Raw genomic sequence first — 25,466 nt, forward strand, 5'->3', positions numbered from 1 at the left:
TTCTCGTCTTTCCACCACCTTAGAGTGCTTTACACATGTCATCATTCACAAACATTCACACACTGATAGCAGAGGCTAACAAGGTGCAACCTGCCCATCAGGAGGTAAACTGACATTCACATACTGATGGCGGAGCAATCGGGAGCAATTTGGAGTTCAGTGTCTTGCCCAAGGACACTTCGACACGTGGACCGGGGGAGCAGGGGGTCGGACCGCAGATCGTCCAATTGGAAGATGACCCGCTCTTCCTCTGAGCCACGGCGCTCCATCAAAGCTTATTAAAAGACCATGAGAGCCACATAAATAGTCCATTATAGTCCACCTTCTCCCGGTTCCAATAACAGCCCGCCTCTAACCCAGATAGGAGACGGGCCAGCTTCTCTCTCCCCGTGCAATCACACAATAGCGTGTGCAGAGCTGCTATATATGGGTGGAGGCCTTTCGGTGTGTCTTATTCTCACTGGATTGTTTAAACGACCCAATTATCCCCGAGCCTTGTGAGAGGTGACCCACACTGGCCCCCTTGTCCCGGGATGGTGAGGAGAAGTAGGTCTCATTATGACAAGGCGGAGGTGGAGTTTCCTCCAGCGTGGCTGCAGGTTCCATTGACAGGGTTGTGGGCTCAGATGGGGTCACGAAAGGCGGCGCGACAAAACAAAAAAGGGGGAGAAACGACCAGAGGGGACGCAAGGCACAGAGCAACAGCACGACCAATGAATCCAAACACTGAAATCACGGAGCAGGAGAGTGTGAGTGTGTTTACTCTTGTATCAACAGAAATATAAAAGAGGGAAGTCTCTTTAACAATGACCCCCCCCCCCCCCCCCGTGGATCAGTTTGGTGGAATCTCTATGAATACAGTGTTCCTGACAAGGATGAGGAAGTTAACATAATATTTATTAAATAAAAGAGAAACTGTCAATCATAGTTTTTCAGGATGCTGCATATGGAATGAATAGACATTTTATTCTTGACAGCACACCTTTCTCAGCTCGAGATATAATGTGACAAAACGACAGAATTACTCGGAAATGTTTTATTCATCTGCAAAAATTGCACTTTAGTTGCACTGGGATTGTATTTACTTTTAATAGTATGTATTCTGTATCATTATTATTTAGTTTTTCCTGTTGGAATAGACTAGCAATGATGTACTGCATTAATATCATGTTATTTATATTATGGATGTTCTTGTGTCTATTACCAATCACCTTTACATACCTCGTGTAAATAAGCCATATTTAATCTCAATGTTGAAGAACAATAAAACATAAAAACCTCCAAAGGGGCAGTGAATATTGAAAAAAGAAAAGTTAAAGTGACAGTCGGCACAAACACACTATTTTGACACACGGAAGGATCCGAATTAAAAAGAGATAATGAACTCCCAGAGGAGAACAGAGGAGACCGGAGGGCTGCCACATCAGGACACACAAGCCAACTTGCAATGAAAACCAGTGACTACACATCAGGAGGCCTCTGATTGTGCGCCCCACGATATGACGCAGATGTCACACTTGTCTGTTGACATCAAAAGATCCCTCGACGGGAGGAAGGAGGGGAGATCCACAGCAGGGGAGAGAGGGGAGGCAGCACAGGATACGGGTAAGAGGGAGCTGTGTTATTGCTAAAGGCAATATTTTGGAAAGCATTAATCTGATTCATCTGATGCTCATGATTGTCTGTGACTCATGAGTGGAAGCAGCTGAAGGAGGTGAACATGGAATGATGTCGTGCTCATGAAACAAGCTTTGAATGTGTTCACTTCAGTTGTGGGAGTTATATTACCAGTGCAGCAGATATATATACACACACACACACACTTGTATGTATGTCTACTTGTGTAACTTTTGGCAGCTTTTGTTACTCGACCTAATAACCAAGAAAATAATATATCTCCAAATATCGGGATTTTAAATATGAATTGTTCAGACAAACCGCTTCTTAAATAACAGAACAATTCAAAAATCTACTCGCTACAAATCCCCTGCTGTGGATCTCCCCTCCTTCCTCCCGTCGAGGGATCTTTTGATGTCAACCGATAGAAATTCAGCTACCCAGCAGTGACTCCATACATCCACATCTATAAATATATATATATATAAATATAAATAAATATATATATATATATATAAATATATATATATATAAATATAAAAATATATATATATATAAATTTATAAATATAAAGATAAATATGTGTAAATAAATATATATATAAATGTCTAAATATATATATATATATTTATTAGTGCTGGGTTAAAGATAAAAATATTTTATCGCGATTAATCGCATGGATTTTTTGCGATTAATCGCATTGTTATGGCAAAGTTCAAGAATGAATTCAAAAGTAGTATATTGTGCACTTTTTTTTTAGAAGTACTGCTATATGAATAAAAGGGCAAAACATTTGGTTCACGAGATGCAGGTAGCATGTTTTATGCTTAATGTGAATATAATTCATACTTTGTTGGCATCTTATTCTGAAAACCGGATGTTCGTCTGAAGAAACCGGATGTTGTCTCACGAAGAAATAAACCGATGTAACTCAACTCCACATCATCAGATCTTTACCAGATTTCACGTTTGATTCGACTCCCGTGTTTCCGTTAACTTTCAAAGTCCTTCGCTCGCTCCCGATCCGTGCCGTTTATGCGTTTACCGTGAATTTCAGCAGATAGGTGCACTAAAGTGTAAGTGTCTGCTGAGTTGACCACGGAGATCTGAGTGTCTGATGACTTTACCGTAGTCTCCAGGGAGAGCAACAGCTGGTGCAGCTTCTCTCTTTATTTCTGCCCCCCCCCCTCCCTCCCTCCCTCGACCAGAAGCGGAAGTCGCCTTTTCTCTACGGCAACCCTGAAGGGACATCATATCTCCAATACAAAACGATAAACATGAGGCAGTCTGACTATGGGATGTTTGCTGGCTTTTATCCCACTGTTCTTGTCATCCTCTTGTTATGTATATGCTTCTTCCACTCTGTCTCTGAGCATCTGTGTTTTTTTATACCTTAATCACATTTCAATTTGTTTTCATCAAACAGGTCTTTGACAGGACAGGAAAAGTAATTCCCAAAGCCACAACTGGTCAAGTATTAAATATTGGAGGTAGAATCATCATCATTAAGAGAAGATGGAACAACCAGTTGGTTTACAGTTATACAGTTATGTAGCAATAAAATCAAATGTCAAAATCAAAATGCATTTCAGCTCAGACTCATGAGGCAAGGCACGTTTATTTGTACAGCACATTTCAACAAGGCAATTCAAAGTGCTTCAGATAAAACCATTAAAAGCATCAAAATTGATTCATATCCTTGAATGTGGTTCAATTAAAGGCAGCAGCAAACAGAAAGGTCTTCAATCTTGATTTAAATGAGCTGAGCTTTAACAGAGACAGAAATCATTTCAAACATGTTGGCGAGTGTCAGTTATTGCAATAAAAGGACCCGTCCTGTGTCCCCTTTGGTATTCTGTCTATAAACAGCTGTTGCCAGATGATGCCAGAACTTTTGCAAACCACTGGCACACCTCCCTCATCCACTCTCACACTCATCAGTGTCCCCATGTGCCTTGAGAGTACACCCGGCGTGAGGGTTGTGAATGCTGCGAAATGTACAAACACGTTGGTGTTTTGGTGGCGATGAGGAAAGGAGAGCGTACCCAATAACAATCACACCCACGAACTTCGCCAGACTGTAGATAGTCTCCCAGTCACGAGCTTCAGCAACATGGCTGCCAATCATGAACACCACTCCTACCGGCAAGTAGCTGGAGAAAAGACAGAAGAAGGAAGAGGGGAACTTCAATAACTTATGCAACATTTGGGACAGCAGTCTGATTACTGTTACAATATTACTCCAAAAGAAACCTCTTTGGTTTCTCTCATCTGGGAAAAGGGGAAACAATTAAATACGATTAGGAGTAAATATTATTGTAAAAGCAATACTTATCTGAACCACAAACTAATTATCTTTATTTGATTTGTTTTTATGTGAACTAAGGGTAGAAGAGGGAAATGTACTGTGATGCTTCCTGTTCTAACAGACAACCGTGTCAGGAGAAAAGACCCAGTTGTTTCAGTTATAGAAGGACATAAACACTGACGCTGCAGGTTATTACTCGCGTTCTGTAAATAGGTGGAATATTGCCACATGGTATTGATTATGCTGTTTCATTTACCACAGAACCCAGTCGATGATCATTTTCGTGGCCTTGTTGAGGATGTTAACAACTTCCAGGAGGATTTCTGCACTTTCTCTGACCCTCGTCAGGACCAGTCCAGCAATGAAGGAGTAGAGCATCAGGCCCAGCGTGTTTGCTCCGGGGACGTAGTGACCGATCAGTTGCACATTAGTGGCATTCTGACACAAGATGGGGGAGACAGTAGTTACAGTGGTCTGAGGGCAACTTCATATATCATCAAGTATCATTGCACTTCAACAAAGGATCTTAATAGTGACGAGAAGAAGAGACACACCGGTATGCGACTCCTAAACACCACCCTCGTAGACTTGTACTAAGAAAAGAAAAGATAGGGTGCTCAAGTAAATACGACATTTCTCTCTCTCGTGGAGAGCAAAGAAATAGGTACAGGTATGAAAAACATACCTGCTGGAAGGAAGCCTGGAAAGCATTCTGTGGCATCAGGTTACGATGAAGAATAAAGAAGAGTCAAACACATTAGTCAGCTTGCAAATGTTGACAAATCATACTCTGAATTCAGCTTAAACTCAGATGTAATGTGATTTTCTTCTCACCTCAGCAGATCCACCAAGGTATCTAGGATGGAGAACTTGTCCATTCCCTTCAGCCCATCTTGGTCAATAGTGCGAGCAATCCCAGGCTTGAGCTGCAGCACCAGGATCATTCCTACAACACGTATTCAAGGTCGGACGTAAGCGGGGAACGTGGCATGCATGCTGTCGCTGTTCAATATGGATCGTGACTTAAATGGAAACAATAGTTTTAATCGGGGTTCACAAAATGAGGTCACAATGGCCTTCTTTTGATGTCTAAAAATGTTCGACTAGAAATGAGAAAGTCAGAAAGAGAATAAGAACAATAACGGTGTATAAATAAACATCACGTCCGACATGTTCTGATCAACAAAGTCCTTCATTCGTTTGAAGACAAGTGATTTGTAGATACACAGCCACAACTATCACAATGAGCAACTTCCCTTTGTCTTTAGTTTAGAGTTGCTCCATGGCTTTCTGTAAATAAAAGTGAACTACTTTTTAATGCTAATTGATGTACAACATGAAAAATAACACATGATGTGAAAATGACATTTAAATACTTCAGGCAATAAAGAGTTGCTTCGCGTTACATAGGTTCAATGATGAAGTGATTGTATGCAGAAATGTGCACAAATAAAGAAAGTATCCCCCAAACCTTGTCTTACCTATAGACACAGACACTATAGTGGTGGAGACAATGTACACTCCCATACGCACAGCTATCTCAAAGGAGCTGTAAACACTCAGGTCAGCTGCTCCTACATTCAAAAAATAAAAGGGAACAAAATAATGATATGTACGTATGTAGGGTGCCGGTCATGTAAATGAACACAATTCACAGACAGCGGGCTGAAATCTGACAAGCCACCTGTATGCCCTGTGTGTAACATGGATGATCTGATGCAACCGTTAACGGAGGCAGAAGTGCACGTCTGGTTTACCTCCGACCACACTTGTCACAATTAGAGGAATGGAGAGAAACTGAAGCATCCGCAGCAGAATCTCTCCTGGCATGGCGAATATGAACTTGTTATGGTCTGTAGGAGGGACGCAGCATCCCCAATCCAAACCCTGTGTGAAAATAAGAAAGATAGTATAATTAGAACAAGTAAATGGTTTAAAATGCGCGAGAATGGGAAAAGGGAGGTGATACACTGGTGATTGAGCCCACGGCCCACTGATGAAAGTGTTGCAATGTTTATATGTTGGCGGTGGTACCGTTCTTCTCCATTGTATACACACAAAAACATGTAACTATGCACACAATTCTGAAAACTTGAAGCTCTTTCATCAACAACACCACCACTCCAGACTGTTAAACAATGAAGCACAAACATTTGAGCAACACGTAACACTGAACTTTAGGCATTCTTTGATGAGAAGTTGGGCTTTCAAAGTCCATAAATCGTCCACATTGACGAATTGAAAGAAAATAACTTGCGTTGATAAGAAGTCACACATTAATAAAACCCAATGCATCACTTGATATCTTGGTTGCCATGCCATTTATCTGTGCCTAACATCCTACCCTCTATTAGCGTTACAGCTAGCTCAAAAAAAGAAGAAAATAGGAATCAGTCAGAATAAACACTTTCTTATTCTTTGGGATGTTGCTGATATTCACAATGACAGATAGTGTTGAACGAATACATGTTGATGTTTTCACTGGCTGTGACTTTGTAATGTTTGTTTGTTCAGATGATTGTTGATGTTTACATTGTAGCTGTTGACTCAATTCTGATCAGCTGCTGCAGCCTCCAGCGTTGCTATGGATAACAGAGGCTGTTGCTATGGCTGTTGCTATGGCCCTAGTTCAGGCTAGCCCAGACTGTTAGACTAGTGGAAGCATACCATTATGTTCAAATCAATAAAATCATTTTCCAAATCAATCAATCATCAATTCATGAGTCAAAGTATCAATTAATCAATTAATTCGTTTTAATTTATTTATTTGTTCAGTGGCCGTGTCATAAGCAGGATAAGTCACTGTTTAACGCTTAAAAGCTCACAAGCATTAGCTAGCGTTACTTTACGTTACTTGGATTGCACAAAAAGCTAACAATTTGTGTTTTTGGGAATAAAATGTATACTTTCCAAAGACGCACCATGTCCTCCTAATAAAGATCTAATACTCACCGATGGCAACACTTGCCAGAGTTGAAACGAGGAACGCGTGCTTCAAGATGTAGTGGCAACATTTCTGAGCGAAGCTGGGAAGGTCTATGGGGTCCAGCTCGGGGTCCGGCTCGCGGTCCTGAGCTTCCATCATTTTTAAGGCAGTCAAGCTCAAAGTAAACAAACTCATCATTGTTCAGCGGACTTTCAGGAATGAACTAACTACAGACTTTTGTGTCAGCAGTCGCGAGGATACACGTTGTCGTTGTTATGGTTTGAAATTTCAACGATAAGAGAATAAAAATAAAAATGCCAAAATAGACTGAGAAAAACGGGCATTTTGAAACAAAATGTTTAACACAAATAAATAAATATATACTCAATACTGCACGTTCAGAGCGTGTGACTTTGTGATGGACATGTATCACTAACCAATGTCTAATCTGAACAAAGCACCACCCAGCTTCACCATGACATCCCCGTATTGTCACGTTACAGGCACTGAAAGCCTTTTCATGTTTGCCTCTCTAACTTCACTGCTGCTTCTTTTCACATCAAGTGATGAGAGCACCGGGATCCCGGGTGAAGAACAAGCAGAGGGGAGACGAGCAGGAGAGCTGACTCACTCCGGTGTGGGGGCTTTGGTGGTGCAGAGGAGCTGTGAATCATCTGAAGCCTTTTTGAATATTTGCTCAATTTGATGTCATTACCGCCCCAGTGATCGTCAGTCCCATCATCAGCACCCTCCCAGAGACTCCAGACTACAGGCAGGGGAGCGATACAGGAGGCAGACCCGGAGCCGAGGGGCATTCGAGGTCAAAACCCAGTGAGACTGAATAAACAGAAGGCCTGCCAATGTTCAGCTTGGGCAGAAAACACAGAGATGGACTTTTAGATCGCAGAAAGGAACCATTTGTCTGAATACATGGGGAGATGTGCTGGTTTTCTTCAAGGGTTAATAAAGGGCTCGAAGAAGCGTGAAGAAGAACTATCGACGTTGGTGTTGGATCGCTGAGAACAGAATCTGCTGGGAGAGAGTGTGTGGGCTCCAATCGACGCCGACTGAGTGATCGATACAGTATCTGTCCGTGCACAGAAAGTCTCGGTTGAGCCTACACACGAGAAGATGAAGATGACAGCAGAGGTTGTATTCAAGTCATTTCTATTGTTTATTAGAAATGGATCACGTTTCAACCCAAGCAGTACGAGTTATTTCTTGTTGTGTTTTTACCTTCAATGTGCCATGCATACAAAATCAAGTGTCCATCCGTCAGTGCCCAATAGAGTTTATATTTGTAAGGGATTGATATCAAAGTCTTTTTCCCCCTGTGCAATTAATATTCACAGATATGTACATTCAAATTAGTCAGCCTCAAATATCAAGCATCCTTGCGAAAAAGAAACCAACATTAAAAGTAAAAAGTTACAAAGAACTTCAAATGAAACAATATATTTCTCTTTTAAAATAGAATGAATAACTATTCGGCTAACATGAGTTAAATTATGATTGCTTCATTTTTAACCATAGGCACGTTGTAGATAGGTGAGGCGTCGTAGAAGCCAAATGGAGGCCATGTGTCTCCTCCTCTCTCCTCGCCGCAGCTGATGTGTGTAAACAAAACCACCGAGCTATTCTAGGTCCTTGAAAAGGGACCATTTAGAAAATAAAAGTGAAAAATAAAAAAACACAACGAAGTGTCAAGGTTTCCTCTGTTCCAGCTTCTCGTCGGGGCGGCTCTCCGATATGTGACAAACGGAGAAGGAACTCTACCAGGAGCTCTCTCAGGGATGGTTCATGGCTCACAATGATTGGTTTCTTTGGTATGAACCACCATGACTTCCAACAACTCAAATAATCTCTCCATTTGAAATGAATACAGTCATGATTGGAAAACAGACCAGAAGTGATGTGAGGGAAAGACGGTCCATCTGTGATTTAGAATCCAGCTTTTCATTCACTGCAGTGAAAAATAAATCAGGACTTTCATAAAGCGTTGAACTTTATGCATTAGAAAATGATGCATTCGATAAAATAATAACAATGAATAAATAAATCTGCGGATAAAAACTGAAGGCCTTTAAGAGATTCTGAATTTTTCAATGATTTGGTTTTTTTTTGCTGTTATTCATGATTTTACATCAAAATAGTCTTTCATTCATTCACTAGTAATGGAGTGAAAATACTTCAACATAGAGATAGAATAACAGAGGAATGCATTGCAATAGTGTGTCATCACAGTTTCCCCTCAGCTGTAAAGTGAACTCTCATCCTCTGCAAAGGCTATTCGAGTGTCATCTTCATCCCCTGGGTTCTAGTGCACATCACACCTGTCGTCGTGACAGAGAGTTGCAGGTCACATGTATGTTTCGGATATCTGTGACGATGCACGGACCCTTCCCTTCAACAGGAGCCCTGAAAAACACACCGTCATTTACTTCTGTTGTCTGAAAAGGACAGAAGCAAATAGGGAAGGAAGAAGGAGAGAAGGTGGGGAGAAATAGAAAGGAAGCGGAGATCAAATAAAAAGGAAGGAAGGAGTGGAATGAGCGAGTGGGTCTGAACTTCCTCCCCATGGTGAGTAATGAGACTCCACTGTCCTGGACAGTATTTTTAGGATGCTCTACATGTCCACTGGGACATGTTCGTCACCATGGTGACCTGTTTCCACCATGATCAACTATGCAACCCAGTGGTGGCTGCTGTTTAGGAGGAAAGACGGAAGGAACCAGGGGCGAGAAAAAGAGGAGTATACTTTCCCTTGAAGGTGGCGAATTTGGCACACCTCATGTCCTTTACATCTTCAAGTAAAAACAATTCCAGACCCCGCAATTGTTCCTGTTCCAGTGAATGCACATGCTGATATACCGGTTCAACCGAAGGCAAAAAGGATTGTGAGTAAGTGTGGAAAGGGCTCTCTGAGGACCCCTCCACAGCTCCTGTCCAGAGTTACCGCAGAGAGTCACCGGAGTGGAGGTGGGTCCTTTCAGAAGGAAAGCACTGGATGGTCACCTCTCCCTTTCTTGTTCAAAGTGAAACCAGCTGAGTCAGGATGTGGCCCCTTACGGCTGTTCTCCTCCCGTCTCTCAGGGCATCTCTCGAGGGGACACGTTGAGTAGCTTGGTAGATTTATTGGGGTAATTGATAGCCAGGCTGATGGCAGCGATGTTCTTCAGAGCCTACACAATCAAAACAACAACAAAGTATGTGAATGAAATACAGTGCAGGGGAGAGAAACCCAAGCAGTGCCAACAGCTCTTCTTTTCCACCTGTGCTGTGCACTGCATGTTGAGTGATGATGAACAGACCAAACTGATGAATCAGGGACTTCTGTGCGGTTTACGTCACCTTATTAAACAAACAAACGTGCTTCGCAGGGTTGTTGTTTTTCTCTGCCTTGGTACAGAGCGTCATTGAATCTGGTAAAGATGTCTTATGGTTCTGGTCTCTTGTTTTGTGACATTTGACGAGCGCTACATCAGGTCAAAATTTCACTTTGATCAAGATCATTTATCTAAAGAACATTTACTATCTAAAGAAGATTTACATTCCGTTCACTGTGGAGTCCCCGGAGCTGTCCCGCAGACATTAATCAATAAAAACCAGAACTGGAAAAAATGAAAGCACTGCCGACAATATTGTTGGATGGATTTCAGGGATAGACAGGCTGCTGCACTGTTGCCTTATGACCCTTATGATGTGCAACGTATTAAAAACAGCTGCTGTTCCAATACTATATGCTGGTTAAGTTAAGCTATTCAAATGTACAGACCTACAGAGAGTTTTACTGAAGTTGGTACACAGTGTTAAAGCAGTTCTCTTTTGTTGGTTCCTTGAGGGCAGTGAACACGCTGTGAACCACTGCACTGATGTGTGATCACCTTTCAAAGCAAGCATTTGCCTTTTAAGAAACATCAGGATTCATTCTGGAAACATCAGGATTCATTCTGGAAACATCAGGATTCATTCTGGAAACCTGATGAACGAAAGTCCAACAGCCTCTTCTTGCTAGCTGGCTGTTAGCTCGTTGCTAACTTAGTCTGCGGCTTGGTGCTGGGTAGGTGGGTAGCGCACAGTGGTTTGATCAGTTTGCTGCTGTGGCTGGAAATGAGGTTGTTGAGAGTGAACCACAACTATAAAGTTGCCGACTATAAAACAAAAGCAATGAGCTGAAAGATACATTTCATTCTTTTTAAACATCCAGAGCTGAGGGGAACTGCAGAGGGAGAATTTGTCACTACAAGTGACTCCTTTCACAATAAACATTAATTTGATTGATTGTTAATACAAAAAATGTTGATTAAAGCAGCTTTAACTGAACATTACATGATATACCTGCTTACTCAGTTACAGCAGCTGTCTCACAGTCTCAGTGGCACTTCAAACATCTTATTTCCTACCAAAGATACCAAACTTATGTATTCTTTAGGTCTGAGGGTAAATGATTACGCTCCCTTCTGAACAGTATTTGATGATTTGTCACTTTCTAACTCTCCTCTTGAACAATACCCTTCACCCAGTGGTTTCCTAGGAGCTGAGAAGTCCAACACAGCTCCAGGTGGCCCGACACACAGCAGTACGTGCTGATCTGGATGATTTAGTAGGCAGTTCCTTTGCAAATGTATCAAAAACACAGCTATCCTGCACTGCGGTCCGCGTTTAATTGAGTGAATAACAGGATAAATAAAAGCCACGGAGCAATCCTCTGAACACTGTGCGACTTGTGTCGTGGTATAATCATAAACTCCCCAAAGATGACAGGCCGCTAACGTAAAGAGAGGAAATGTCGTCGCCTTGTTGACGGCCTTAGAACATTCTTTTCCCCCAACCTTCAGCCAATTTACATTTGGACTTTGCACTGTTGTTTTCATAATAGTCCCGACTACAGCCAAGTCATCTATAGTTGTGCTTCCTACCTGACAGGTATTAGGTAACTGCTCAACAGAACCGCCCACTGTGTGTTTCTTCTTCACCACCCCGCATCCTCTGCTCCTCTTAACGGAGCGCTGTGGCTCGCTGTGCCGCAAATTCTAATGGACTGTAATTACCAAATACATTAGTCCCGAGTGCGGCCCACACATATTCAAAACAAAAGGGGGAGGTGCAGAGGGATCTGCCGAGTGTCAACAGCCTGGTGATTCACGAGCAGAAGAGACTCCAGCCGCGTGCTGACTCACGCGACTGAAGACTGTTCAACCAGCGGGACCGCATAAAGAAGAAAGGGTTGCAGAACATTACAACACTTCAGGGTGAGCGGAGACTTGTCTACTATCGGCCACCTCAAGCAGCGGTTCAACACTGAAAACATCAAAGATGACCCGAGAGAGCCGGGCTGAAGGCAGGACTTTGAACATGGAAAGGCAGAGATGTAAAGTCATTCGTGGCTATTATGCAGAATAAGGACTCTGAGTACCACGTACCTTTTCTTTCCTCACTGAAGTAAACCGCAACAATCAAATACATAGGTATACATTTAGTGAATTGCTATTTGTTATTAAAATAATAAATTACACACCAGCAACTTGGTAAAAAATTAAATAAAAAAAATCTTCAAAATGACCAGAAATTGCAATTTAACTGTAAACGTTTGCAATGCAGCAACAAATTGTTCAAGACTTAAACAGGAATACAAATTCCTTCATATAATGTATCTAAACAGAGAAATTAATTGAGTAGATATGTTGATATCTCATATCGTGCATCCCTAATAAGAAACAAAACAAAAAGGTGCAAGTCTTACCATCGCAGTGTGATTGAGGAGCTGCTCGTCAGTGGTCATGGCTAACAGGTAGTCCTGCAGGATGCCCTGTGCCTGGAAAACACATGAAAGGCTTGTTACAAGGTGTCTGCTGCCATGTTTCCTAAATGCAGCTCACAAAGAAACCGTTAACAGATAAGAGCTCCCCTAGACAGACTGCTCTAAGAGGTTACATTGGGAGGAATTTGGTCATAAATGAGGCCCGGTTCCCTGACCACTCTTCTCCATCTCAGCATCAAATTGAAAATGTGGAATGTTGGAACAGTCAATGACAATTGTAAACAAACCAAACAGCGCTTCACACTGCAGCCCAACGGGAGAAGCATATCTCGGGTTTTATCAGCACAGCGAGTTAGGGAACACGGATAAGAACGCACGGCGGCTAAATGGGCCGAGACCGGCCAAACGGAGCTTTTACAGAGCTGGAGACACAGTCCAGAGCACTCGTCCACCATCCGTCTCGCAGCACCCCGACTGTTTACAGTGGGGAACATCCTAGGACCATTTGTCCAGTCAGTAGTGCATGACATGCCGTTTTGATTTCCCTAAATATAACTCTCACTTCCTGGGGGTAGAGAGTTCACTGAATCTCAGCGGACCTGGTCGTGAACTTTGTGTGCGTACAAAGACCGAGGACTCATGCTGGAATGTGAACAGCGCTACTTCTTTAAAATCAGCTGGTTGTGGGCTCAGACCTAATATGGACACAGAGGACTCCTTGATGTGTTCACTCATGAGCTTCCCATGATTTTACAGTAGAGGCATTACAAAGCTGTGTGACATCACTGCAGTTGATCTCAAATGTGAACATGAGGGCCGCCAACCCTCACACACAAGTTTAGTCCACACTGAACCTTACTTTCCAGGAGGATGATGACAGACGGTGCGCTGTGTTGTAGGTGGTGCACTGAAGACTTCAGCTGAAGAAGGATTTTAATATTTATGTCCATTGCAGGATGGAATTTAAAGAGGACTTCCCCCTCTATATTAGCCTCACAACGGTCCTGTCTATTTATACAATTCTCTTAACAAACGCAGAAGTCCTGGAAAAGTGACTCCAGTCTGGATGGCACACGGCCGAGTTGTCGTCTGTGTGACCCAGTGTGGAATCGTACTCACTGGCTTTATTCAGGTTCAACTCAACAGACATCTTTTTAAAAATGTTTTAATCTCTTGTTTGAACCACATCCTGAACCCAGTGCAACACCAGCCACCACTCACCGCGACAGCTGCCACAAGAGGTAGCAGGTGTGTGTGTGTGTGTTTTTTAAACCAACAGAAGCCTGTTGTGTTAAGACTGTTAGCTTAATTAAGACTGAATGCTGGCAAAGCGTACATGGAGGAAGTGAATGGGTCAACGCATCTATTTCGAATACAACCGCTGCACGTGGCCGTGTGCAAAACACTACCTGCCACAATCCATCCATCTCCATCGTCGTTAAAACAACACTGAAGTGTCCATGAAGGGCAGCCCAGGATAAACGGCTGTGTGCTGCTACTGCCCCCTGGTGGCCGCCGACATGCACCGCTCCACTCAAGCAACTCGCTTTGGAACAACATTCGGTCGGTGCAGATGAGAGCACAGAATCCATCATGGACGACGTCAGCAGCCACGAGCCTCACCAAACAGACCAGATGGGAACCGGACAGAGAGTGCTTTTCTGGGACTGTCTGGTTCAATTGCATTTACAGATGGGAAACTCCTGGCTGACGGCGCGCTCATAATGCATGAGGATTCTCTTCATCAATAATTCAAGACAATTGAGAGAGAGAGAGAGCCCAACCCCATCACAAAATGGACAGCATCTCTTCCTCTCTCAAGCAGTCTGCATGGAGCCAGTGTGGACTGTGCTGTCTGGCAGATGGCAGGGCCGGGCGTTGGCTCAGAGCCCAGAACAGAACAGGTGGGTGGAGGAAAAACATGCTCATCTCACAGAGAGACGGCTACAGACAGAGAGGAGGGGAAGGCAGAGGTAAAGCATATACTAAATTTCACTCTTATTTCATTTAAATTGCCCCAAACTGAATATGTCATCAGGCCAAAAGAACATGGACAGTCGACTAAAACAATTGTTTCTATATTCAACAGCAAAGCCAAATGCTGTCATCACAGCATAAACAGTCAACACAGCTAAACAAATACCCAAAATATCACTTAGCCACACCTCCGGCTTTAAATACAACAGCACCTACACACACTAGATGTGGCCCGCACGTACGTGTGTGTGTGTGTGTGTGCGTGTATGAGTCACTCACAATGGCGCGGGCCTCTGCGATGAAGAAGAGTTCAGTGAGGGCTCTGTGAAGAGGCAGCAGCACGGTGATACTGGTGGGATCCTGGCTCAGGCTGTTTTCCATGGACATGAAGAGCTGCCACAGAGGCCGCAGCAGCGTCAGCTCACAGGCTCTGGAGTGCAAACAAATCGATACTTAGACGAACAAACAAACGCACGCACGCAGAACGGGGACAATGAAGAGTCACTTCTGTAAAAAGGTACAAGCTTGTGTGCATTAAAAAAATAAAAAAATAAAATAAAAAGTACTATAACTCCCAAGACGCATTTCGGCATTCTGTGACGTGAAGCGTTAACGACGGGTAAAAGCTAAAGATGACGGTGTTGAGGGGGAGTCCTGTGTTTCTTTGTTAAGGAACATTCCCGAAAGAAACAATGTAAAGTTCTCTGATGCCTCTGCAGTGGTCGGGTGTATAAGGGACGGCCGGGAGGAGGAGTACAGGGCAGTAGTGGAGGACTTTGTGGAGCGGGCCGGTAGAAATCACCCGCGTCTGAACGTGGCCAAGACCAGAGAGACGGTGGTCGACTTCAGGAGGAAGATGACGTCTCCACAACCGCTGAGAGTTCTGGGAGAGGACGTGGACATGGTGGAGGAGTACAAGTACCTGGGTGTCTCCATCGACAACAGACTGAACTGGAAGAACAACATCAACGCTGTGTACAAGAAGGGGATGAGTCGACTCTTTCTTGAGGAAACTTCGATCCTTCAGCGTGTGCAGCAAGATGCTGGAGATGTTCTACAGTCTGTTGTGGCCAGTGCACTGTACTTCTCTGTAGTCTGCTGGGGGAGCAGCATTGGAGCCGGAGACACCAACAGACTTAACAAACTAGTTAAGAAGGCCGGCTCCATCATTGGCTGCAAACAAGACATCTGGAAGAGGTGGTGGAGAGGAGGACACTGAAGAAACTATTATCCATGTTGGATAACCAGGACCACCCTCTCCATCACCTCCTGCAGGGACAGAGGAGCACTTTCTCCAACAGACTGATGCAGCTCCGCTGTCACAAGGACAGATTCAGAAAAACATTCCTGCCCTCTGCCATTAGACTTCATAAAAAAACACCTCGGGCCTGATCGTCGTCCTTCACATGACTACAACGCTACACGGCTGTTGCTTGTTGTTGGTGATCCTGGCTCTACTGTCCAGGTTGTTTAGTTTACTAGTTGCTAATTTTATTTAATTAATACCACTATATTCATGGTATATACTGTGCATTTCTATTCTATTCTAGCTTATTTTTTATTAATCTATTCCTTCAATCCAATATCTGCTCTGTTATTTTATTGTACTGTATATATTGTGCATTCCATACGTTATATTTTACTCTGTAAATTGCTGCTGCTACAAACTAATTTCCCCCTGGGGATAAATAAAGTTTACATCTATCTATCAATCTAAATGGGTTTACAATTCCCATAAATTTGTGTGAGGTCATTATGACCAGCAGGGAGCAGAGTTAGTCTGCACACATGCAAATTCCTAAACACATCCTTTACCTCATTTCCTTGGTGACTACCAGGACGTGAGGGATTTACAAAGGCTTTTATCTTTTATGCAAACCATGTGTGGAGTCCTGCAGCTCTGGGGAAAATGCACTGCCGAGGTAAGCATGCGCACTGGGTCCTTTTAGCTAAATGAGCACTACCTAGGTCCAGGTGGATAGACCCAAGTGAGAATGTTTGTGGATGATACTTTGGGTGTTCATACATGACAACGTAACCTACAGTTTTTACAAGATTACACCGGTGACAGAAAAAGTGTAAGAAGCGTTGACGAGATTTGGAAGGTCAGAGACAGAAATGTACAGGCAAGGCTGGACTCTTACGTCTGGGACTGACACTGCAGGAGGCGGAGCAACAAGTGAATGGCTTTGAGTCGCTGGTTCCCAGTCTGGCGGCAGGCCACGCCTACCTGCCACTCCCAGATGTCAACCAGTGGCAGGTGACTGAGCACTTGGTCATCTGCTAACATTTGCTTCAGTATCTCGAAACCTGATTACAAAGAAGCAAAAGTGCAGAAAGGGTGACGACCTGACTATCGTGAGGATTCAAACTCGTAGTTTGCACTACGCTCTCCACCAAATGAAGCAGGTTTGCTCAAACAACAAATGCCACGGTATCCGTTTTAATGTGAAGTACCTGTCTGGAAACGTCCTCTGTGGCCTCCTGTAACTGTGAACTTGTAGCCCCACTCTGTGTTGCTCATGTCGGACATGAACCTGTAGTACAGGGTGTCACCTGAGGGAACCCCACACACAACACACATGTTGATACATGTCAAATTATCTGAAATGCAAACACACAGAGGAGAAAAGGAATGAAACGACTTTTTATAAAATATTCCTCACCAGGAATCTCAAAATCGGACCATTTCTGAGGCGAGCCGCTAAAGTTGTGGACGTCCTGGAGGAAATCACTGCTGCTGGACATGATGAGCTCATCACAGCCTTCCTCTGTGTAGCAGCGGGAGTCAAATTTTACCGAAAGGTAGATTGCTCCGGGGATGTGCACCTTGTCCTTCAGAGAGAAAAGATGGACACAATACAGCCTTAAAAAAAACACCCGTTTCAAGTACGGATGTGTAGTAACAGCCGGCTCTATTGCAAAGTCGTCTTTAGTTGAATTTGCATGTTGTGTGCGTCTCATAAAGAGCTATGACAGGCAGTTTACCAACCTCAAAGTTGGTGTTGTTGTCATACGGGTGTTTGGACTCTCTGATCTGCACGGCCATCCCGGGCTCCTCCATGAACTGGCAAGCCGTGAGGGACAGACTGCACAGCATACTCTGGCTGCAACCCTTCAGCACCCGCTGGAGAATCTATTTATTAACGGATTATTATGATGACATTAATCCACAAAACACCAGTAATGTATCAAATGTGGACATAAGACAAACTCCACATTCTCCTGCCATCCGCCCACCTTCTCCCAGAGCGGCCTCTCCTCCAGCTGCATCAACATGTCCAGGATGTAGGCCATGTGCGAGGCACCGCTCAGTTCCAGGGCCTCCTCGCTCAACGCCGCCTCCGCGGGCCAGTTGGCCAGCAGCGAGGCCAGCACGTGGCGCGCGTACAGCGTGCCGATGGCCTGGTTGACCTTCACCAGGTATTGGCGAACTGCCCGATTGCTTCGCACATCCAGCTCCTTGTGCAAGAGAGCAGAACTTTTGGTGCGCTTCTGCTTGGCATAGCTGAGCTGCAGGTCGCTCTCTGAATTAGTGATGAGCTTCTGGGCCACTACGTTGACCTCCTCGGTGGCCTTTTCACAGTGGCTGGGTTTAGACTGTGGGAGGAGGGCGATGATGGGGACACATCAGAATTTTGACAAATGCAACAAAACAAAAAAAGAAATTGGTAATCTGCCAAACTGCCAACTGTAAGTAGTGCTGTCAACCTCCGTGTTGGAAGTTCATAATAATAGTCTATGTCTAAATTGTGGATGGCATGGGAATACTCTCCTTGACCCTTTGTGTGCAAAACATCATTTCATCCATCTCTAATAGATTGCTCCTTTAATTGTGGACTTGTAGGGTCATTATAAAAATGAAAAATCTTCATATTAATGGAACATTTTCTTCTTTTTAATTACTGCGCAGTCAATTCAATCTGCCTCAAGCCCGTTTCCTCTCCGAGGACTCACTCCCACTGTGGAAAGTGTTAAGCTTTACGCACGCAGATTCATTCGATTGAACTGAAAACATACAAAAGCTACTACTTAAACTGTTGATCAAAAATGTCATGAAACTTTTCAAACTGGCAAAAATCATTGAGTTTAAGAGGTTCCATTTCAACAATTCCATAATGTTTGGCAGCGCTTCATATATGTAGAGGCTAGGCAAAGATATATCCATAATCATCACTATTTAAAGCTCCTTTGTAGCGGTTAATATTTCTACTGCATACACACTGTCCTACCGTTTTTCATGTGTAAATTCTGTACTGTTTCTGTAATATTTCATATAATGTGGATGCAGGCAGTATTTGACTGATTTACTGATTTGTTTGTTAACAAAAAAAGAAAAAGCTGTCTCAGGTCACATTTTCAAACAACTCACCACGCACGACACCACAATCATATCAGTGTCCACGGCCTTAGTGTTCCTCTCCTCGGAGCGAGGCCGCCTGGTGGGTTGCCACTTCTGAGCCAACGTCCGGATCGTCTCATCTGTTTTAATCTCCTCTCCATCGAATCTGAAAATAACACAAAGGCACAACCATTGACTGAGAGGCAGTATGAAATAGAACAGTGTGACCTTTACAACGGTGGATCATATGAAGAAAGTACATTTTAAAGAAAGTCTCTGCTGACCTCTTCTGCACCTCCAGGAAGAAGGAGTCAGTTCTCTTCATCTGCAACTCGTACATGGCTCGCAGGATGGGCAGAGGGGCGTTTAAGGCATCGTGGGTGATCTGCATTGAAAATAAACTTGAGATTAACACACCACTAAGTTTCGCTGCACATGTCCTAAACACTATCCCTCGTCACCTGGAAGCAAATCTTGGTCTCCTCATCGAGGCCCTCTAAGGGGTCGGGCTTGCTGACGTCGGTGTCGTCAGCGCAGCAGCTGGAGTGGTCAGAGTCGTGCTCCTTGTCCTGCTCTCTTTGGTCTCGCTCTGGGTCTTGGGCCATGGAGTGGATCTCCCTCTTGGAGGAGTACAGCATGATGGAGAGGATCTCTAGATCTCGCAGCAACCACAGCTTGCTGAAGCCTGTCCCTTTGCTGCACTTCCTCACCAGTAGCTGGGTCAGTCCCGACTGCCGGATGTCCTCCTGAGCTTGCTCTACTCCGTGTTTCTACCCAAGAGGACACAACAGAAATGAGAACACCGCCTCTGGAAGAATCTTATATGATCTAAGATAGTTGTTCCTAGCCAAGAACCACATCGAAGATTCCTAGGTAATGGCAGGTACCTTCAGGGTATTGTAGAGGCCTTTAAGGGCCAAGGAGAGAACCCAGGATGCCTCCACAGCATCAGGAGAGCCATTGTCCTGGCTGGTCTGCAGTAGTTGGCTGATGATTGAGGTGAAATTGCTCAGGTAGGGGCTGAGCAGGGTCTTAGGGGAGGCCTGGCCCTCTGACTGCCCTGGGAGACCGGCTGCAGTGGAATCCTGAGACTGGATGAGTTGGTAGTCCTTCACTAGACAGAGGAGAAAGCACACAGAGGGTTCATTTCCTTCCAGGCGCTGGTAAAAGTTTTGCAAGTGAACTGCACCAACCTGTTTTCCTCTTGCGTGTCTTAACATCCACCACTGCGGCGTGGTTCTTTTCTGTGAAGTGTTTGAGCAAAATCATGTTGTGCTGTTCGTTGGCGTTGTCGATAAACACCGTCTGGGTGCCCACACACAGCACCTGGCAGAGACAGAGGAGTCACACCTGAGCTTTAGAAAGTCAGGGAGCACGAGTGTACCAACGTTTACAGTGGCACATGTTCTGCCTACCTCAGGGAAGCCCACTAGCACCAGCAGGGTGAAGAGGTTGGTGCGTCTCAATGTCTGCGGCAGCTGCTGAATACAGTGGTCGGTGAAGGCAGCGATCACTGTGCTCCACTCAGGACATGCATTCAGACTGTTTAAAATGTCTGCCACTGTGCACGCCCAATCCAAACCAATACGACTGCCAAACAGAGGAAAAGAGAGAAAGGAAGAGTCGCAAAGTAACAATAGCAGCTGGTAAATATTTCTTCAATGGTTATCAATAGCAAACAAACAGCAGCGCAAACAAATCTTTTAGCTCTGTGGCATAAGATCTCTGTGCGATTAAGGGATATATATATATATATATATACATATATACACATACAGGTATAACATGACTACACAACTTTAATGTGTGACTTTACGAAGTAAAAACCACACTTCCTTCAGCAATTTTGATAATGATAAAAATGAAAATATTTGGACCCACTCTGTAAAAAAGAAATGAAAAGAACTATTTCATACATTTTTTTAGGGTAGGATCACATCTCCATGGCTCTGGATTGGCTAAAATCCTTGTGGGTACTGACAAGTGCAGACTTGTTGTTAGTATAAATATCTGCAGGTTTTTCATCCAGAACATTTCTTATAAACTACAATTCATTTCCGTGGTATCATCAGGTTTCCTTTCTCTTACCTGTCTAAACAGACAGCCCCGAGGCTGAAAAGCAACTGGGTGGTCTTCCAGCCGTGGGTGTCTGAACTGGCTGCGTCTCCCTGTGTTAGCAAGTCATATTTGTCAGCCAGGGCCTCTGTGACGGCAGTGTCAGCCTCCATCGGAGGGATTCGGAGCAGCAGCTGACCCAGGAGTCCCAGGGTGAGGTGGAAGGTCTCGTTCAGAGAGCCTGCATTGGAAATGACCGCTCTGAAAAGCTTGGGCAGGATGGAGTTCAGACTGGGCAGAGACAGGGTGCTGCCCTGAGGACACAAGAAAGACCATGTCAATGTTATCTGGAGGTAAATGCAAAATACGCTGAAGCAATATGTTGAGTCACAAACATTTCAGGAACAGCAGTGCATGTTGGGTACAAAGTAATGGAGTGTTTTAACTTGACAAAGTGTTGATAGATTTTGGTGTATTTGTTTAACTCGACGTATCTGTCCATCTATCATGGCTACAGGTGTGTAGCTTAGCATAAAGACTGTAAACAGCTTGCCTGCTTTTGTCCAAAGGTAACAAAAGCTTTATATCTCGTTTGTTTCTGTACAAAATCTGTACTAAAATCATGGTGTTAAAAATGACACAGATATGAGAGAAATATAGATTTCTTTCATCCAGATCTCAACAACAAAGCAAAGAAGCGTATTTGTTTCGCGTTACATAGTCTCAACCCTAACAACTGGCCTTTGGTTTGACATACTGGTTTGGCTGGTGGCAGCATGGCTGCTAGTAGTCCCAGGATCCTCTCTCTGGAGCACTCCGAAAACACATGCTCCTGAAGGGGAACCTGGGTCAGCCTCTCGTCCGTCTCCTTGACAACGTCAGATGCTGCAGAGTTGACTGTTTCTGGACCGGACTCTGAAGCTGAGAAAGGTACAAAAACAACAACATATAGGATTAAACCAGAAACGTAAGGGATAGTTACAACCACTGATGAACACAATCAGAGCTGGTGGAGGTAGTCTCAGTGCTTACGGAGGACTACAGGAGAGAGCGGGTCCTCGCTGGACACAGAAGGCGTCTGGCTGAGGCTGGAGGAGTCCAGCGTGTCTTGGGCAACCAGCTTATTTTTCTCTTCCTCTGCAGAGCTTGGGGGGGAAGAAACCTCTGAAGGAGCAGGGGGAGGAGAGCCCAGCTCCTTTGCCTTCTTATCCTTCCCTAATTTACTCTAGTGGTGAGAGGATAACAACAATTGAGTAGGTTGACTTATCATTGTACCGTACATCTATTCTTGCAATATTTATAGATGTGTATGGTACAAAGTTCTACTCTATTCTACATTCTGCCTCTGTAATGATCCAGTAGCCCAACAGAGATCCTTCAATCGTCACATTATCTTGTAATGTTTTTCACCTTGTCTCTGGGAGACGACGGGGAGCAGACTGCTGCAGTGCTGCCAGGGAGAGAGGAGCTGTCAGTGGCTGTACTGAGCTCCTGCGAGGACCCTGGAGAGACTGGACACAGGTCACTGTCGGAAGCGGATTCATTGGACGACAGCAGAGCGAGCAAGGCTGAGGAGCGTAGACCTACGTGGAGATGAAAGGAAAAAACATAAGAAATACAGGGAAGGAGAATCGGAGATACATGGATAAACAATGAAGCAACCCTCTTTTACAACTCTACAAAATACTGCATTGTGGTGATAAAATGAATCGTTGAACCCAGGTCGATGAAAAAATGTGTGACAATTGAAGAGATGGAGGAAACTCATCTCTCCCAAGGCCAGCGTTTGTTTTAAGGAACAATTCTCCTATTTGGGAAATACACAGTCTCATTTTCTTGCCAAGTTGCATGAGACGATCAATACCACTCTTGCATCTGTACACTAAACATAAAGCTAGAGCTAGCAGGCTATTACCTGAGCTTAGAATGAAGACTTGAAGTAGGGGGGAATATGGTAAGCTCTGGCCAGCTCTGCCCAAAGATTAAAGGGACAGTCCACCCTCAGAAATACATACCTGTAGTGAGCAGTTTCAACCAGGTCTGTGGATTATCTTGAGTAACCGGGTCATGATTTTTGGACAGAGACATTGTTGAGTTTTTTTATATGTATTTTTGTTTTTGGGGTGAGCTGTCCCTTTAAAAAAAAAATACATCAATCTCTAAAGTGCTTTAATTAGCACATCATAGTGTTTTGTTTGTTTAACCCGCACAAATGAAATGGCCAGTGCAGTGAACTCCAGGAATCATCCCCGTGATCGCTGCTTCTAATTTTTAGGCTAAGCTAAGCTAACCAGTTGCTGGTTCGGACTTGCCTTTTCCAGTCTGGCCCTTGAGCAAACAATCAGTGATGAGCTGGGAGCAGTGCGTCTGCAGGGATGAGGCCTGGCTCAAGGTGTTGCTGTCCAAAGACTCTCCGTCCATCTGCTTCTGACTGCTCAGCTCTGACGTGTAGAGGGCCAACGCTGCGAACAGTAGCCAGGAGTAGTTGTGGATGTAGGGCTGGATCAAGCGGTGCCGGTCACTGATCCGTATGGTCACCATGGGGTACACTGTGATCCGATGGGTTGGCAGGTGGCTGGAGATGGGAATGTTACAAGGTTACTCGGAGGTAAACCACTAAAAGGAAAGTGTGTTTTATCAGCACAAGATGCGTCACCTGTCTGGATACTTCTTTGCATTGTAACAACCAAAGCACAGATCAAAGTCTTCGCAGACGTTGCAGTTGATTCTGCTGCCTACAATGAGCCCCTGGCAGTGGTCACAGGCGTATTCCATGTTTACCATCTCGTGGTCGTCCTCGTGGCCCTCGGGCTTGGCACCGCCTGGTTAAAACACATTCACACATTCAGGGTTTGCTCTGATGCAGCTTATGATTAGTGAACTGTGTATGAGCTCACTGAGGAAGCAGGTCTTGCAGAGGTCCATATCCATGCACTGCAGACATCGGTAGCGGTGCCAAGGTGCCATCCTCTCGCAGCCGTCACAGGAGATCACGACATTGAGCAGGTCACAGTAGCGTGCAATGAACATGTGCATCTGTGGATCAAAGCGGCCACATTTTTTACACAGTACAAATACACAGTATTACTGTCCTACCCATGCTTTGAAAACAAATATTGACTTGAATACTTGCTAATCTTAAAACTCACACAGTGTTATAGACAGACAGGTTTTTGGGATGTACTATAAGAGTAAATAGATATTCCTGCAGCTTCCTCAGTCTTAACCATTAGTGTATCTCTGTGTGTGAGTTTGTCTTGTTAAATAGAGATACACAAAATGTTTATCAAGAGCTTTTGTGTGAATTTACGCGAACAAACGCCACAAAAATAGTGAACATTGCAATCATTACACCTGCTAAACAGCAGCATATCAGCATGCTAATGTTAGCATGTAGCTCAAAGAACTGCCGTGTCTAAGAAGTACAGCTTCTCAGAGCTGTTGGCATGGTTGTAGGAAAGACAACAGAGCAGAGAAGCATTTGGGGCAGTCAGGTTAAGCACTAAGTGACACTTGGTCCCCAGAACGTTCAGACACGAGGCAAGTTTCCTTGTTTGCTGATGGTTGGACTGTTTTTATGCACCGTGATGTACCTTTCTCTTGTTCTCCGTGGAGTCCTCTTCATCGATTTTGTCATACCACTTCTCAAACATCCCATCCATACACTCGTCCATCCATTCCTGGTTCTTCTTGTAGTCAGCGATTTCATCCTCCTCTGTCCATTGACTGGAAATGAATTTAAAACAGCAGAAATGATCTATTACCTCTGCAATTTAATTGTCTGGGACGCTGTTTAAAAGGGATATCTCGGAGTGGGATTGTATGAGGTACTTATCCATAGTCAGTGTATTATCTACAGTGGATGGCGCTCAGCACGACCCCAGTTTGGGGAAATAGACAGGAGCGAAACAACATAATGCTGAGGTAGCAAAAAAACATATTTTAGACACCTAAAAAAAAAAGAATCTATATCAGTTTAAATATCCTTTCGATTTTCACCACTTTACCTTTCCGTCAGACAGCCCTTTGCGACGGGGAACTGAAGCCATGATCTATGCTTTCTTCAAGACCACGAGACAAAACCAGTCATTTTACCTCGCACAACACTGGAGTTGTTAATCCAACACAAACAAGCTACCGGTAACTGATCGAGGAAGCATTTGTTACCGGCTTCAGTTCTTTGTCAGAAAGGGCTGTCTGACGGTAATGTAAATAGGGGAAAATGTTCTAAATATAGAAAACGGATATAGATTTTCTGAGGTGGGCTTTTTCTAGTTGTCTAAAACACATTTTTGCTCTCATGCTGGTACCGGCTGCTTCTCCAAACTGGTGTCTTGCCGACCTCCATCTACTACACTGACTACGGATAATCACCTCATACAACCCCACTTAAAAAAAATCAAAACTATCCCTTTACACTGTAAGATATCTGAAATAGTTTGGACGATTGATTTGTAAAAAGGAAATCATGAGAGCGGTA

The 25,466-nt window shown here is 44.1% G+C and overlaps 1 protein-coding gene across 1 annotated transcript in view; it reads right to left on the reverse strand.

Annotated features, from left to right (window-relative positions):
• Positions 1–8,057: 8,057 nt before the first annotated feature.
• Positions 8,058–25,466, reverse strand: part of zzef1 (zinc finger, ZZ-type with EF hand domain 1) — a gene marked incomplete at its 5' end in the record, with an annotated part of 29,490 nt that continues 12,081 nt past the window's right edge. Inside the window, 22 exons of the mRNA XM_079283380.1 lie at positions 8,058–10,033; positions 12,595–12,666; positions 14,869–15,019; positions 16,734–16,899; positions 17,047–17,145; positions 17,256–17,424; positions 17,582–17,725; positions 17,830–18,189; positions 18,962–19,097; positions 19,216–19,316; positions 19,393–19,701; positions 19,819–20,045; positions 20,125–20,257; positions 20,347–20,521; positions 21,020–21,300; positions 21,744–21,907; positions 22,019–22,211; positions 22,397–22,569; positions 23,299–23,561; positions 23,643–23,808; positions 23,884–24,022; positions 24,580–24,712. Of these exons, the coding sequence (XP_079139506.1) occupies positions 9,941–10,033; positions 12,595–12,666; positions 14,869–15,019; positions 16,734–16,899; positions 17,047–17,145; positions 17,256–17,424; positions 17,582–17,725; positions 17,830–18,189; positions 18,962–19,097; positions 19,216–19,316; positions 19,393–19,701; positions 19,819–20,045; positions 20,125–20,257; positions 20,347–20,521; positions 21,020–21,300; positions 21,744–21,907; positions 22,019–22,211; positions 22,397–22,569; positions 23,299–23,561; positions 23,643–23,808; positions 23,884–24,022; positions 24,580–24,712 (3,847 nt within the window). The 3' untranslated portion in view covers positions 8,058–9,940. The remainder of the gene's footprint in view (positions 10,034–12,594; positions 12,667–14,868; positions 15,020–16,733; positions 16,900–17,046; positions 17,146–17,255; positions 17,425–17,581; positions 17,726–17,829; positions 18,190–18,961; positions 19,098–19,215; positions 19,317–19,392; positions 19,702–19,818; positions 20,046–20,124; positions 20,258–20,346; positions 20,522–21,019; positions 21,301–21,743; positions 21,908–22,018; positions 22,212–22,396; positions 22,570–23,298; positions 23,562–23,642; positions 23,809–23,883; positions 24,023–24,579; positions 24,713–25,466) is intronic.

Source organism: Melanostigma gelatinosum (genome assembly GCF_949748355.1).
Source record: "Melanostigma gelatinosum genome assembly, chromosome: 14".
In the NCBI taxonomy this organism is placed as follows: Eukaryota; Metazoa; Chordata; class Actinopteri; order Perciformes; family Zoarcidae; genus Melanostigma; species Melanostigma gelatinosum.